The following is a 15,098-nucleotide window of genomic DNA, read 5'->3' as shown; positions in this document are numbered from 1 at the left end:
ACAGCGCTTTCATTTCAAAATCAAGATCGTTGATCGTTCTTGCTTTCTCTCTCTCTCTCTCTCTCCATCCTCCATCATCTACCTTGCACCCCAGGACGCAGCTTCTGTTCTGCTTCTGCAATGCAGCAGCTCACCACTCCTTTGCTTCCGCTCCTCGATGCGGCGGGCATCAAGGACAGCGCTCTCATCGACGCTGTCGCCCGTATCGCCCCTGTGCTCGTCCCGCAGGACCTCGTCTCGGCGCTTCCCGCCAACATCGCCTACCTCGTCCTGGCCGACCCGTCACTCACCTACGGAGCAGCTGCTGATCTGCTCGATGCAGGCGCCGAGGCCATCGTCACTGCCGACACCCAGCTCATCCAGCAATTCGACGCTGCCGTCTCGTCGACTCGATTCATCTACTTGTCTGCTTCCGGTGCTACTCCTGTGCCCGAAGTGCTCAAGGCGGTTGCTGGTGCCGTAATCACCCTTCCTGCAGCCTCCGCCATTGCTTCTTCTACACAGCTCGTCAAGGACACTGCCGATGCGCTTCAGACAAAGACGTCCGGCAAGTCGCTCTTTGTTCTTGCCACTTCGGGTGTCCCCAGCGTCCAGGATGTCAAGGCTGTCGCAGTGCTCACCGCCAGTCTCATCGCACCTTCTTCGGTCCTTTCCATCTCTGCCGAAGAGGGTCAGCAGCAGCAGGGCAAGCTCGACATTGCCGATGCTTTTGTGGCTCCATTGACCTCGGACCGCACCGATGGCCTCTTTGCTACCACCGTCGTTTCTTCCGCCTGCTCCACTTCGCTTGGTCTCGTCTACTCGTCCGCTCTCTCCATTCGCAAGTCCATCGCCACTGGCTCCGCTCACTACCAGTCGCGCAACCGCGGTCTTTGGCACAAGGGTGAGTCGAGCGGCGCCACTCAGCAGGTCGTCAGCATCCGACAGGACTGCGACTCGGACGCCATCCAGTTTGCCGTGCGTCAATCACGTGGCACCTCGGCTTCCGGCTTTTGCCACCTCGAGAATCGCGAGGGCTGCTTCTCCTCGGCTACGGGTCTCGCCAAGCTCGAAGCTACGCTCAAGCAGCGCAAGCAGTCTGCACCCGCTGGAAGCTACACCGCGCGCCTGTTCAGCGATGCTTCGTTGCTGGGCGCTAAACTTCGTGAAGAGGCGGCTGAGTTGGCCGATGCCAGCAACTATGATAAGAAGCACGTAGCTTTTGAAGCTGCCGACTTGATCTACTTTGCTTTGACCAAGTGTGTCTCCGCTGGAATTGGGTTGGAGGAGATCGAGGCGTCGTTGGATGCCAAATCGAAGAAGGTCTCACGTCGCAAGGGTGATGCCAAGCCTGCGTTTGCCGCACAGCAGAAGGCTGCCGAGACCAAGGCCGCCCCCGCTCCTGCTCCATCAGCACCTACCAAGGATGCAAACGCGCCCATCAAGATCCAGTCGTACCGCTACGAAGACCTCTCGGCTACACAGCGTAAGGAGCTGCTCAAGCGACCTGCTCTGCGCACCGAGCAGGTCATGGAAATCTGCCGCCCCATCCTCCGCTCTGTCAAAGAACGCGGTGATGCTGCCTTGCTCGAACTCACCGAAAAGTTCGACAAGGCCAAGCTGACCAATCCCGTGCGCTTGCCGCCTTTCGTCGACGATTCGGTTATGGCCAAGATCAAGCCCGAGGTCAAGACGGCGATCGACATTGCATATAACAACATCTACAAGTTCCACAAGGCGCAAAAGACGACGTTTGGCAACAAGAAGGCCGAGCACGCCGGTGCCAACGGAACCGTTGAAGCCTTGGAGGGTCCCGAAGATGGGGTGTTGGAGGTCGAGACGATGCCCGGTGTGGTGTGTCGTCGATTTGCCCGCCCCATTGAGTCCGTTGGATTGTATGTGCCCGGTGGGTCTGCCGTGCTGCCGTCAACCGCGCTCATGCTCGGTGTGCCCGCCCAAGTCGCACGCTGCCCGACCGTGGTGATCGCCACACCGCCTCGACCGGATGGCAGCATCTCGCCCGAAGTGCTGTACTGCGCCTCCAAGGTCAACGCCACCGCTATCCTGTGTGCCGGTGGAGCGCAGGCGGTGGCCGGTCTGGCGTACGGTACTGAGACGTGCCCCAAAGTGGACAAGATCGTGGGCCCCGGAAACCAGTTTGTCACAGCAGCCAAGATGCTCGTTCAGAACGAGACGGATGCGATTGTCTCGATCGACATGCCTGCTGGGCCGTCCGAGGTGCTGGTGATTGCGGATGGGGAGGCCGACCCGGCGTTTGTGGCGAGTGATCTGCTGTCGCAGGCGGAGCACGGGCCGGACTCGCAAGTCGTGCTTGTGGGCATCGCGCTGACGGACGCGCAGCTCGCGGCCATTGAGGCTGAGGTTGACAAGCAGGCCCGCGCCTTGCCGCGCGTCGACGTCGTGCGCCAGGCCATTGACAAGTCGGTCACCGTCATCGTCCCCGACCGCACCACGGCGCTCGACTGGTCCAACGCCTACGCGCCGGAGCACCTCATCCTCCAAACCGCCAACCCCGAAGCGCTGGTCAAGCTCGTCAAGAACGCGGGTTCCGTGTTCGTGGGTAGCTGGTCCCCCGAGAGCTGCGGCGACTACATGAGCGGCACCAATCACTCGCTCCCCACCGCCGCCTACGCCAAGAGCTACTCCGGCGTCAACGTCGGCACGTTTGAAAAGTGCATCACCAGCCAGAGTCTCACCAGGGAGGGTCTGAAGGGCTTCGGCCAGAACGTCATTGATCTCGCCATGTGCGAGGGCCTTCAGGCCCACGCCATGGCCGTCAAGATCAGGCTCGACAAGCTGCAGGCCTGATGCTGCAGGGTTCAGAAGTCGTTGGTTGTTCATCACAAGTTAAATCAAAAGTCTGTTCGTCGTCATTCATCCAAGCCATGCCGGCTTTCCGGCTTGCTCCTTGTGTGTAACTCATTAAGCTCGATTCAACTTGAGTTACGCAATCTTGCTCTACTTGTGGCTCAAGGCAAGGCAAGAGGGGCCAACCACAAAGCGTCAAACAGCTCCGCCACAAACAGGCTCCCTGAGTCAAGAACAACAGATCACGGCATTGCGGAGGGTATTGAAAGGCGGACGAGCTCGGTACAACGAATGACGACGAACAGAAAACGAGTGTGGAAACACCGAAAGGCTGGAGTAACGTTAAATCAGATGCGTGCTTTGGACCAACAATACTACTGTTGACGATGACTGAAGCCCAACCCGGACTTTTCATCGTACTCGGCCAGTCCCGCTCCCTTGTGCTGCTGATACTGAGACGAGGCCGACATCTGATACTCTTCCAATTCCGTCCCCGCTCCCGTCGGCGGCAAGATGCTCAAGTCCGCCGCGCCAAACTGCTGCTGCGACAACGGCGAGTGCTGTCTCTGACTCGACGCCGCCACCGACGCAGCCGACACCGGCGGCGGTACACCCAGCTGGTCCTTCTCGCTATACGTCTCCACTCCATAAGACGAGCTCCGGTTGCCCGAACGCGAAGGCGATATCGACCGTGTTGTGCGGATCTGCGAGGGGATCGGCGTCAGCCTGCCCACCTCCGTGCCGGGCTGTGCAGTCTCCGAGAGCGGCTGGTCCTGCAGCGTATGTGTCATGCTCGAGATCTGCGAGATTCGCTCTTGCTCCCCTGGCGCCGCAGCAGACCGCGAAGGGCCAGCGCTCGCACCAGCTTGGGCTGCTGGTGTCGCTCCTCCTCCTCCTGCCGCGGCCGCTGCTGCAGTACCATTGGCATGCGAGGCGCGGAAGTACGACTTTCTGCGCTGCTTGAGATGGTCAAAGGGTAAGAAATGCTCCTCCATCTGGCGCATCTCGGGTGGCAGCGCATCAAAGTCTGCATTCCCATTCCTCTTTTTAGCCTTCAACGGATTGTCCTCCAGTAGCAACTCCTCCAGCTCGTGCGTCGCATCAAAGTTGGCCTTCTTCGAATCCGGTTCGAACGGCGGAGTGACCGACTTCGTCTCGAGCGCGGGCCAGTCGAGCGACGCAAACCAAGGATGCGTCTTGAACTCGTCGATGCCACTGCGACACCCCAGCCTTTTACGAGGATCGCGTTCAAGTAAACTCTTGATACAGCTGACGGTTTCGCGGCTGACGATGGTCTCGACATTTTCGGGGAAAGTGCAGCGGTCGTTGAGAATCGAGTGGGTGAGGGCCGAGTTGGTTTTGCCGCGGAAGGGACGTCGACCAAACAGGAGCTCGTAGGCGACCACGCCCAGAGACCACCAGTCGACCGAGGACAGGTAGCCGCGCTTGGTCAGGACTTCGGGTGCCATGTAGGCCATGGATCCGGCGATGCTGGTGAGAGGACGGCGGGGGGAAAAGTGGACAGCAATGTTGAAGTCCGTCAAGTGGGCATGTCCCTTTTCGTCGAGCAAGACATTGTCTGGTTTGAGATCGCGATGTACGATCTGCAAACGGTGAAGGTAGTCCAAGCCCAGAGCGAGTTCGGCGACATAGAAGCGGACGACGTCTTCGCTCATGTTGCTCGTGCGATCGAGATGGAAGCGCAAGTCGCCACCAAGCATGAGATCGAGCACCATGAACATGTTTTCATCGTCCTGGAATGCGTAGCGCAAGTTGCAGACAAAGGGTGAGTCGATCTCCTCGAGCAGGCGGCGCTCCTGGATGATGTTGGAGACGGCGCGCATCTTGATGCATTTGGCCTTGTTGATGTATTTGAGCGCGTAGAGATCTTTGGTCTGCTTGTGTTGGACCACACGGACTTTGCCGAAAGCACCCTTGCCAACGGCACGGAGCAGGTAGAAGTGATAGAGGTCGACGGGCCCGTCGAAGTCGATGACTTCGGGTTTGCAACAGATGGCGCCCATGATGATGGAGGATGCTCTTGCTCTAGAGGGACTGTGCGAACAGAGCGTGGAACAAGTCTATGCAGATGCGCTGGCGTAGCATGGAAAGTTGTTGCCGACGATGCTGAGAATGGCGAGAAAGGCGGGAGCAACGGCGACGGCACAAGGTACGACACGGTCGAGCTGGAGGGTTATGGACATGCAGAGAGGCGTTGGGTATAGTTGATCGGAGAGGTGAGCCAGTCTGCGCGGTAGTGGATGCGCCTCACGGATGGTCAAGCGCAGCAATGGATGCGTGAATGGTTGCTGCATCCATCAATGCTCGATCCGAATACGCTTGTGCTGCTGCGGTCCAGTCGTGTGCTTAAGACTGTCGATTACCGAACCACGCAGGATCCTACCGTGTCGCGGATCTTGGCGTGAGAAGACGTTGCTGGACTAGGTCGGGGCAACCGACAAGCTTTTTGTTCGCACAGAGTTCGGAAGAGTGCCGAAGCAATGTCTCGCGATGCCGAATACAGCGGATGGTAATGGTCAAAGGTGGCGGTTGCGGCGGTGGATGCTCCGAAGAAGACGTTGTCGAACAGCCAGCGACGTGCGAAACAGCAAAGAGCAAGCAAACCGAAGGCAAGGCCTGGCCGACTAAAGCGGCGGGAAGCGACAAATGTCACACTCGCTGCACGCTACTGGCAACTCGTTCTCTCTAAGCGAGATGGCCAGTCAACCAAGTCAAGTTTTAAATAAAGGTCGCTCGACAGGGTGCTTTAGTGCTTTTACCCCCCTGTCACTCTCCTCTCTCGTGCCCTGGTTGTCTGTCTGGTCCCCTTTGTGTCAGGCTCCCACGCGCACGCAGGGATTCTGCAAGACACGCACACGCTCCAAAAGGGGGACAGAGAGCAAGAGAGAACCAGTGATGGAGAGCCGGCGCTAGGCGTCGGGCGGACTCTCAACACGCACAAATCTTGGTTCATCTCACACACCCTCACATTTTTGCCCATGCTGAACCGAGTCTCGAGCTTTGCCGCCGCCCTTGTGTTCCACCCTGGTTTACTCTGAAATCTAATCAAAATGTACACGCTGCACGCGTTCTTTCTGGATAAACGAGGGGAACCGCAACCGGTTAAGGGACGGGGCGGACGGCCAGCGCTTGGTTTGGAGCGGCTTCACGAAATATCACAAAAGCAAAAGGCCTCCAACGGCGTTCGATGAATTAAGGGGAAATCGCTCTCCGGATCTCGAACACCTCTTCTGGTTCACCGTACAGTACAGCCTTGGGGTCGAAGTGAGAGCGCCATGACCTATGAGGTACAGTAGCTTTGTCCAGTTCGAATTCTTCTCTCGCCTATATGCGAACTATGTCCCTGCCACTCAATCCCACAGGATAGCGCAGTTCCCTCCAAATCTCTCTTGCCCAGCAACCGGACGTAACGGCCCAGCAACACAGAAGGCCAGCCAAGACGCAAGCCGGCTGGCTCACTGTTCTCTTACACAGCGATATGAATTTGCAGCATCGCCGTAGATAGTCGTGTTGGTTGTGATTGTCCAGTCGACTCAACATCAGAAAGGAATTGCGTTGGCTTGATCGCCAGGCTACCACTTGAGGCTCCGGCTCATGCACACCAGTTGCTACAATTTAAAGCACAAAGCGCTCATCGACGAAACAGCAACCGCTTCATCCCTGGCTCCGTCTTTCGCTCCACCTGACGGACTTCATCATCATCGTATCTCGACCGTGCGACAGGAGATCGGCAGGCGAAGCTGGCATTGTCGGTTGCGTCAAAGCTTCCGGTCATGTGCTCTCAGCGGCCACTGTCAATTGCCTTCGAGTCTTCTTGAGCCCATTTGTCGCCACGTCATGACATCGGAACACCCTCACTCGAATGGGCCAAACAATACCCCACACCCCGTGGCTGTTGACTCCAGCAGTAAGACCAACATGTCGAACAGCATGCAAGGCCAACACTTTGACTCGCGCGAGAATGTTTTTGCACGTGATGTGAGATCGTTCCTAATCGGTGATTCCATTGAGATTCAACAAAACCCGCCGTGGCGGCTCGAGAAGAAATCGGAAGAAAAGCACCAAGAAAGAAGAGAAAAAGTTGGTGAGCTCGTCACCATCCCAACTTGCGGCCAAGCTATCACCTCCTCTTGGCATATCATCTTATCACTATCCTCCAAGATGATCAGCGCTCCTTCTTCGCAGGCTGTGCTTGCCCGCACAGCCTTTCGAGGCGTAGCCGCCGCTTCGAGGGTTGCTGCTGCTACAGCTAGACCCGTCGCTCGAACCGCCACGATCGCTTCCAACAGCGCCATTGCTTCTCAACAGTCCAGCAGGAGTTTTGGTGTCTCCGCCGCCAACCGCCAGGCCGTCGAGGCTTCCGTCCCTACGCCTTCTTCTGCTGATGTTGACGCCTCTGCCGACATCGACTTTGACGCCGACTTTGATGCCGCCAAACTCGGGGAGTTGGTCACCCTTCCTACCTCGGGCAGGAAAACCCGTGGCAAGCCCACCACCGACGCTGACAAGGCCAAGCTGCTGCTCAAGTGGGGCTGGTTCGAGCCAAATGCACCTGAAATCCGAGAACTGCTCAAAACCTTCCGCACAGGTTCCTTATTCCCGGACTGGCTTCGACGCAGCTACGAAGACGCCAAGAGCTTCCGATCGGCTCGTGCGCGTCTGTGGGTGCCCACCGAGCAGGAAATCCGCACACTCGCCGGCTCGGATGCCACCATCAACGACCCGCAACAATGGATCGAGGAGCAGATCGAGGCGTATCGCAGCGAGCTCGAAGCGGCTGATGCCAAAGTCAGTGGCTCTAGGAAGAACAGTCCCGATTACATCTCGCAGGGTGAGCTGTGGGATATGATGGACTACGAACAGCAGGTCGATTTCGCTTTGCGTTCGTTGTGGAAGAGCATGTCGGACGAGCAGCGAGCAGAGGCCTTGCTCCGTACGAGGTTCGACAGCATTCGCAAGCTCGGTTGGAGGCAGGGCTACTCGTCGGGTTACCCGCGACCGGAGGGGGAGAGTTCGCATCTGCCCGCCAAGCTCGGTGTCAAGGGCGATGAGGGTTGGGCTGCTTTCCGCGAACTGCAACAGGCTGAGGAGAAGGAAGCGTGGGCGGCTTGGCAGCAGCTGTCGCCCGAAGAACGTGTAGTCGAAGAGAAGGCCGCTTGGAAGCTGCGTGACCGTTCGCAAGTGTACCTGGACGACTCTGAGGACTCGCTGATCCTGGGCTCGCCCTCTCCGCGTTGGTATCCCGTTCCCGAACGTGCTGGCGAACTCACTTTCCTGCCCAACACCATCATCAAGCTCGTCAAGAACCACACGCCAGAGGGCCAGGAGTACGACTCGTTCAAGGCTACCTTCCGCGTCCCGCTCTCGATGCACAAGCACGCGCTTCGATCCTATCTGCTGTCGATCTACGGTCTCAAGACCACCTGGGCCCGCTCTTCGATCTACCGCTCGCCCGTCACGCGCGACAACCGCACGGGCAAAAAGATCTCCGGTCGCGGCCGAACGTACAAAAAGGTTGAAGTGGGGCTGCTGGAGCCTTTCCTGTTCCCTGAAGTGTCACCCGAGTTCCAGAAGCAGCACCTTCTCACTTCGGAACTCGACTATGAACGCAGCCGTGTCTACCTTAAGATGACCAAGACGACGCGATGGAGGGGCAAGAAGACGACCGAGCAGTACGAGCAGGAAATTGCCAACCGCGACCGGGCGAGCTACCACCAGCTGGATGCGCTCGCTTCCGAGGGGGTGGTAGGCGATGCAAAGAAGGATGGCGAGAGGTTCCCCAGATTTATGGTAAAGACGAAGGGCCTGCCGTCGGCGAAACAGGGCAAGATCCTCGAGATGCTCAGTCAAGAGAGGAAGGAGAAGGAGGCGAGGGTCAATGCGCTCATCGAACAGTTCAAGCGTGATGCCGCGGGTGAGGGGGCTTCAGAGGCTAAGCAGTAGAGCGGTGCCTGTGCACGGATCTTGTAACTTGCAGCTTGTAGGTGATGTACAATGTCAAACATCGATTTCTTTTTGTGTTGACGGCTTGGCTGGACATTTCCAGGATGGTTGATCGCAAAGAGAAGAAATAAGTGTTGGTACCTTGCTAGCGTGTGTCCCTCACACCACGCCCAACGCCCGCAACTGCCCGACCGCATCGCTCACGATATCGTCTGTACTTGTCTCTCTCTTGACCTTGACCACAATGACCCCCGGCTCCGTCCCCGGGTCAGGCACCTGGAGCGTATCCAACTGAGAGTAGAGCATGTCGAGCTTCATAAAGTGACCCTTGCGATTGCGCATGCGCTCCTCGAGCAGCTCGCGTGAGAGGTCGAGGTAGATGTGGATAGTTCGCAAATCGGAGGGCTGTGATGAGGGTTCCGGGTGGAGGGCGGAGGGGTGAGTGAGGGAAGGGATGGTGCCGCGCAGGAGGCGTCGGTAGACGAGTTTGAGCGACGAACATGCGATGATGGCTAGCTTTGCCGCTTTTTTACCACCATCCTCTTTGACTTTAGCTTGTGGCTTGGCTTCGGTGGTAGAGACGGCCGCCGCAGCGGAATGGTCCAAAGGCGTAGTTTGAGATTGGGACGTCTCGTACACCTCGGCGAGCTTGCGTGTATCTGCGCTCTCGACCTGCGGTTGCGCCTGCGTGGTGGCCAGCTCCAACCCCGTCTGCCGGATCTTGATCAGCCACGGTTCCCGATCCGAGTCGTTCAACGGGTGTCCCTGCGACATCTTCTCGACGTTCGAAGCCGGGTGCAAATCGTCGCCATCGACAAAGGGGCAGTGGAGCGCGGCGGATAATGCAGACCCAACCGTCGATTTGCCTGACCCCGAAGTTCCCATCACAATGAGCAGCGTTGGTGTTGCTCCACCCGACATGGTTGCTAGCTCCAGGATGACAGTGATATGCAGAGATGTTGCTGATCAAGAGGGGGTGATTGATTGATGATAGATGGCGTTGGGGAGTGTGTCAAAGCGGGGTCGGATGGAGTGGGGAAAGAAGTTTGTTCGAATATTTGTTCGCTCGGACCCACAGCGAGATATTCCTCGCCGTTCGCCGGTCCGGTCTCTCCGCACCATGCACTCACACAATTCGACCCACTATTCACGACCAACTGAAACCACTCACCCACCTCACCCTCCCCACGTCCCGATCAGACAAACAAGTCGGCGTAAAGAGCTCTAAAACCTACTTATCACACCTCAATTCACAGTCAAATTTACTCCGCATAAATCTCTGAGATGGGAAGGGTATATCATTGCGTTCTGCCGCTACAAATGTTTCTTCTCAATGAAGCATCAAGTGTCACCACCATCATCGTCGCTCACGGCCCCACTGTGCCTCCCGTCGACATGATCATCAACATGATGCTGCCCCACTCCACATTTGGTCAGACTGGGCGCCAAAACCCTAGCCAGCGCTTTAGCCTGTGCATACAGCGCCGACCACACTTTGGCCTCGCGTGCATCTTGGTCCGCGTCCGCGCTCGATTGGCTCGGTGAGACATCTTCTTCTCCCGCAGCAGCTGGAGTAGTTGAAGCGCCCTGTGGTCCGCCAGAAGCGGTGATGGGGAAGTGGTCAGAAACAGGCGAGCGGGAGGGCGTCGGCGTGATGTCCGAGCGAGTCGAAGTCGGCGTGGTGACCCCCGAGCGCAACCTTGAGCGAGCGGTGTTGTTAGCGGACAGCGTGGCGGTGGACGAGGCGAGGGCAGGGCTGAGCGTGTTGCTGTTGCTGTTGCTGTTGTTGTTGCTGCCAGTGACATTCTGTGGGGTGGATGCAGCTTTCACATTGCTCCCGGAGAGTGCGTCGGAAGGCGCATTGAGTGTGAGGAGCATGAAAGGTTTGCGATGGTCTGCGAAACTCGGTGCATCATCGTGCGACTCGTCAATTGCTGCGGCAGCCAGCTCGTTCCGTGAAGGGCTGAGTATGGGCGCAGAAGGTACAATGGGCATGACCAGAATCCTTCCCAGATCGCTCTCGAGCAGGAGAGGCACCAACTCTTTACTCGGCGCTTTCTCCCCCGAGGCACTCGTCATCCCAGTCACTGCATGTTTCGCCACCGAGACAGTCGCACCCGGCATGACCACAATTTGGCCTCCGCTTCCTGGTTTAGCTTGGGGCGCTTCAGTGGCTTGTCGCCAAGAAGTGACGGCAATAGCAGACAGACAACCCGCCCGCTCGTCCAGCGTCAATGGTGCCGGTCGGCCGGTCGATATGTGTGTGGGCGGTGGTGGTGCCGTTCCCGCAGCTGCAGCCGTGCTGGCCAAGATAGAAGCAACAGCAGATCGACTCGGTGGTGCATCCACCAATTTGGTTGCAACAGCATAGAGTTCAGACGAGTCGACGAGCGTGAGCAGCGCCGTGTGCGGACGCACGGATGTCGAATCGGCGCGATCCTCTCTGATCAACTGCGATAGCAGCGCCGTGATGGCTGCTGGTTGAAGCATTGAGAGCGCACGTTTCTCGGAATTTCACTGTCGGCGCTTGAGGTAGTGAGAGCGTGTATGTGGGCTTCTTGAGGATGATGGCGGTTGATGAGAGAGTCGACACGGACTGTCAATCGAAGGACCAGTCACAGCTTGCGAAATGTGGAGTAAAAAAAATCGACAGGATTTCTGTCTCGCGTGAAATTATTGTTGGGTCGGTCGGCTGCACACTTCTGTCTCTCTCACCAGTTGTGCTTTGATTTTTGGTGTATTTTCTAACCGCGGAAGGCAAATTGCGGTGATGAGAGGCTGCCGAAGCTGCTGCAGGGCAGAGCGACGTGCTGCCTCTGCTCTCTCGGCTGATGCACAAGAATGAAATGGCCAAACCCGTGTGTTGGGCTGCGAGCTGCGGGCAACTGGAGAGGCCGACTCCGACTTGGCCCTCTCACATTTTTGGAGTGGCTCGTGGGAGTTGATTTGCTCTTTCAGTCGCTTCACCATCACATCCTCGTTCCGACGCTTCCATCCCGACGTGGTTTCTGGCAAAGAGGCAATTGTCTATCACTGTACCGGTCCATCCGACCTCGAAGGCTGCTCAGGCTCTGGCGCAGAATTTCCGTTATTGTCATCGTCTGTCACGTTGGGCACTCGCTGTACAGCAACGTCGAGCAGCCACGTTCAGCTTCATCTTGATTTCAACAACCTCGCCCACGGCCGTCATGGATCGGGAGGATCCGATATTTGACCAATAAGGTAGCATCCCGGTGCACCACGCCACGTACCGCAGGGGCATCGCCGCCGCCGTTGCCAGCACCACAGGCTAACCACGTCTGGTTACCACCACCACCACCGCGGTTCCACTGCAAAGATGAACTCGATCAGCTACCTCGACTCGGTGCTCAGCCGCTCGTTTGCGCCAGCATCGGATCGACCGCCATCGCGCCCTTCGTCGTCTAGCAAGCGCTCTCGTTCGCATTCGTCGCTGCCGGCAAGTCGTAGAGCCTCGAGCACGTCACCCTCCACACCCGCTGGATCGTCGTCGCCGCTGCGCAGATGGTCGCAAGAGCAAGACGAGCCTTCAGGAGCCTTGCATGGCTCCACTTCCTTGCGCCGCACCGGCAGCATCCCGGGCAGCCTATATCCCTCACATGCACTTGACACGGATGACAGCGATTCCGATTCGCAGCAGACGCGCAGAGCCAGGTGGAGCGGTCTCTGGGGGCTTACGGGCTGGCTTGATGAAGCCATTCTTCCTGGCTCTCGCCACCACTCGCGCAAGAACAGCGATTCTGAGCTTTCCTATCGACGCACCAGACATGTACCCAGTCTAGACGACCTTTTGCTGTCGTCCACCGCGCCTCGACGTGTTTCAGAGCGACGAACCGCGTCCTCCGGATTGTCCGGCCATCCCTCCACACGGAATGGCCGAGATGGATCTTCCAGCAGTACCGATGAATCGCAGTCACAACTCAGGCGCAAATCCAAACGTCACTCTCGTCTCGGCTCTTCCACTTCGCACGATGGCCAGCAGCTCACCGCGTGGCCCACTCAGCACGATAGCATGCACGCGCACCAGGACCCGGAACTCATGTCGGAAAAGGAACGTGAAGACATCGTCGAGTTTGACGGTGGCGACTTTGCGCCCGAAGACATGGATGCGGCGGTTCCGCGAGAGAGGACCGTGTCGCAAAGCAGTGCCGACAGCAGTTGGGGTGAGGGCTCGTCGGTTTCTCACGAGGCTGCGAGTACTTTGGCCACCGCTCCGGATTCTGCGTCCATGTTGGTGGATGAGGAGGAGGACGACAACAACGACAAGGTGACGGCCCGACATACGACCACCTTGCAGGATGAGGCTGACGAGAAGAGCGTCGACTCTGAGACTTTGCTCGAAGCAGCAAAGGGCAAACCTGATGCCATCGGGGCTGTTGCGCGGGAAGATCCCATGTCCTCGGTTGTGGACCCGGCTGCTGCATCCCAAACACCGAAAAGGGAGCCAGCGTCTCCCTCAGACACCTCAACTGATGCCGTCGCGGATGATACGCCTACAAACACGCGCAAGAGGCAATCCGATTCTTCCGCCTCTGCCACCGCCACACCCACTGCTTCGAGGAGAGCATCATTACGTCGAAAACACGCTCATCCTTTAGGAACGGACAATCTGGCTTCATCCTCCAACTCCTCGCCCGCTACTACCGACTCGGAACAGGCAGTAGATCGTAGCCTTACCCCTTCCAAGCACAGCAGGATACGTCGCTCGGCTCGGTCATCTGTCAACTCGTCTGCAAGAGCATCTGAGGCCGAAGACTTTCGTGGTGGGCGGCCGGTACCACGCTACGGCAATGTCGGTCACGGTATGGACGGCGCGACGTCTGCCAGACATGGTGCTGTGGCTTCAAGGAGGAAGATCTCGTCGACTAGGAGGGCGATTCGTAGAACTCTGGCTGTGCTGCGAGATCTGCTACTAGCGGTGCTGCTGTGTCCGGTCAACTGTGTTCGCTACTTGTACAGGCACCGCGCTATCCGGGTCGAGGAAGCGGTGTACGACCGAGCGCAGGCGCCTATCCTCGAGAAGAACGCTACAGCTTACGATGATGTTTATGACGCCGCATCAAATTGCTCGAGACGCCCCCCATCGCTGCGGTTTGCGAGCAAGACCGAGCTCAAGCAGCGCGATGGCGACAAACGCAGCAGCGCGACTGCGAGTCGGCCACGTACGCCCAAGCCAGACGAGAAGGATGCGGACAGCAGCGGCCCCGAAGGGTTCTTCAACCAAGAACCCGTAACCGAGGACCAAGCCGCCGCGTTGGGCAATATGTGGCAAGCTCTGGCCTCCGGACAGAGGATACCTTCGAGGCTATTGCCGAATCCGCAGATGGTGGATCCATTGTTGGCGCATAACAGCAAGGCCGAGCCGATCGATGTGGCTATGGCCGAGAAGGAGGCGATGATGGAAGCGGAGCGGCAGTCGAGGATTGCCAAAAGTAGGGCGGCGAGGAGAGCCGCTGCCCTCGCTGCTGGCGGCGGGAGCGATGGATCCGATTCCCGCTCTTCTCCTCCAGCAGCGGCAACAACTGCGGCGCTGGTGCCGACGAAAGTCCCGCGTGGGCCGACGAGCTCCATCATCCACCACTCGCCCAAGATCCTCGTACTGGATCTGGACGAGACGCTCATCCACTCGACATCGCGCTCTCCCTCGCACTACGCTTCTGCTGGCGGGCGCACCACCACCTCTGGGTTTTTGGGGCTAGAAACAGCCGGAGCGTTCTTAGGACTGCGAGCGAACGACAATCCGCGTCGGATTCGTCCGCACATGGTCGAGGTCGTTCTCGATGGACGCTCTGTGCTGTACCATGTGTACAAACGGCCGTGGACGGACTACTTCTTGCGCAAAGTCGCCTCGTGGTACACGGTGGTTGTCTTCACTGCGTCCGTTCAGGAATATGCGGATCCCGTGATTGATTGGTTGGACCAGGGACGCGGGTTGATCAGCGCACGGCTCTTCAGGGAGAGCTGCAGCTTCAAGGCAGGCAGCTACGTCAAGAATTTGGCGGTGGTTGATGAGGACCTGAGCAAGGTTTGTCTGGTCGATAACAGTCCTGCGAGCTACAGAGTGAATCGGGCGAATGGCATTCCGATCGAAGGGTGGACGCACGACCCGAACGATGAGGCGCTGTTGGACCTGCTGCCCGTTTTGGATAGTTTGCGCTTTGCGACGGATGTAAGGCATATTTTGGGGATCAGGGGGTGGTGAGGGTGGTGGTCGGGTCGGTAGGTGACTGTTACGAGCCGGAGGTGGTAGACGATGGCAGAGCAAGGTTCGAGCCGGCTTCTTCCCTCGCTGCTCCTTTGGTCCCATC

The 15,098-nt window shown here is 58.1% G+C and overlaps 6 protein-coding genes across 6 annotated transcripts; 3 read left to right on the top strand and 3 right to left on the bottom strand.

The window, feature by feature from the left end:
• Positions 1–120: 120 nt before the first annotated feature.
• Positions 121–2,808, top strand: EX895_001409 (uncharacterized protein; the record flags this gene model as incomplete). The annotated part of the gene is made up of 1 exon (XM_029882008.1): positions 121–2,808. One exon carries the CDS (start codon positions 121–123, stop codon positions 2,806–2,808), a length of 2,688 nt encoding a protein of 895 aa, XP_029741609.1.
• A 374-nt stretch (positions 2,809–3,182) lies between these two features.
• On the bottom strand, positions 3,183–4,832 carry EX895_001408 (uncharacterized protein; the record flags this gene model as incomplete). Its single annotated transcript, XM_029882007.1, has 1 exon — positions 3,183–4,832. One exon carries the CDS (start codon positions 4,830–4,832, stop codon positions 3,183–3,185), a length of 1,650 nt encoding a protein of 549 aa, XP_029741608.1.
• Positions 4,833–6,990: 2,158 nt separating this feature from the next.
• On the top strand, positions 6,991–8,772 carry EX895_001407 (uncharacterized protein; the record flags this gene model as incomplete). The annotated part of the gene is made up of 1 exon (XM_029882006.1): positions 6,991–8,772. The coding sequence occupies one exon, from the start codon at positions 6,991–6,993 to the stop codon at positions 8,770–8,772; it is 1,782 nt and encodes a 593-aa protein (XP_029741607.1).
• A 159-nt stretch (positions 8,773–8,931) lies between these two features.
• Positions 8,932–9,693, bottom strand: EX895_001406 (uncharacterized protein; the record flags this gene model as incomplete). Its single annotated transcript, XM_029882005.1, has 1 exon — positions 8,932–9,693. One exon carries the CDS (start codon positions 9,691–9,693, stop codon positions 8,932–8,934), a length of 762 nt encoding a protein of 253 aa, XP_029741606.1.
• A 420-nt stretch (positions 9,694–10,113) lies between these two features.
• Positions 10,114–11,262, bottom strand: EX895_001405 (uncharacterized protein; the record flags this gene model as incomplete). Its single annotated transcript, XM_029882004.1, has 1 exon — positions 10,114–11,262. The coding sequence occupies one exon, from the start codon at positions 11,260–11,262 to the stop codon at positions 10,114–10,116; it is 1,149 nt and encodes a 382-aa protein (XP_029741605.1).
• An 847-nt stretch (positions 11,263–12,109) lies between these two features.
• EX895_001404 (uncharacterized protein) lies at positions 12,110–14,992 on the top strand (the record flags this gene model as incomplete). Its single annotated transcript, XM_029882003.1, has 1 exon — positions 12,110–14,992. One exon carries the CDS (start codon positions 12,110–12,112, stop codon positions 14,990–14,992), a length of 2,883 nt encoding a protein of 960 aa, XP_029741604.1.
• Positions 14,993–15,098: the final 106 nt, after the last annotated feature.

Source organism: Sporisorium graminicola, chromosome SGRAM_11 (genome assembly GCF_005498985.1).
Source record: "Sporisorium graminicola strain CBS 10092 chromosome SGRAM_11, whole genome shotgun sequence".
Lineage (NCBI taxonomy): Eukaryota > Fungi > Basidiomycota > Ustilaginomycetes > Ustilaginales > Ustilaginaceae > Sporisorium > Sporisorium graminicola.
Note: the sequence above shows the minus strand (reverse complement) of the source record. Positions and strands in the feature narration are given on the sequence as shown.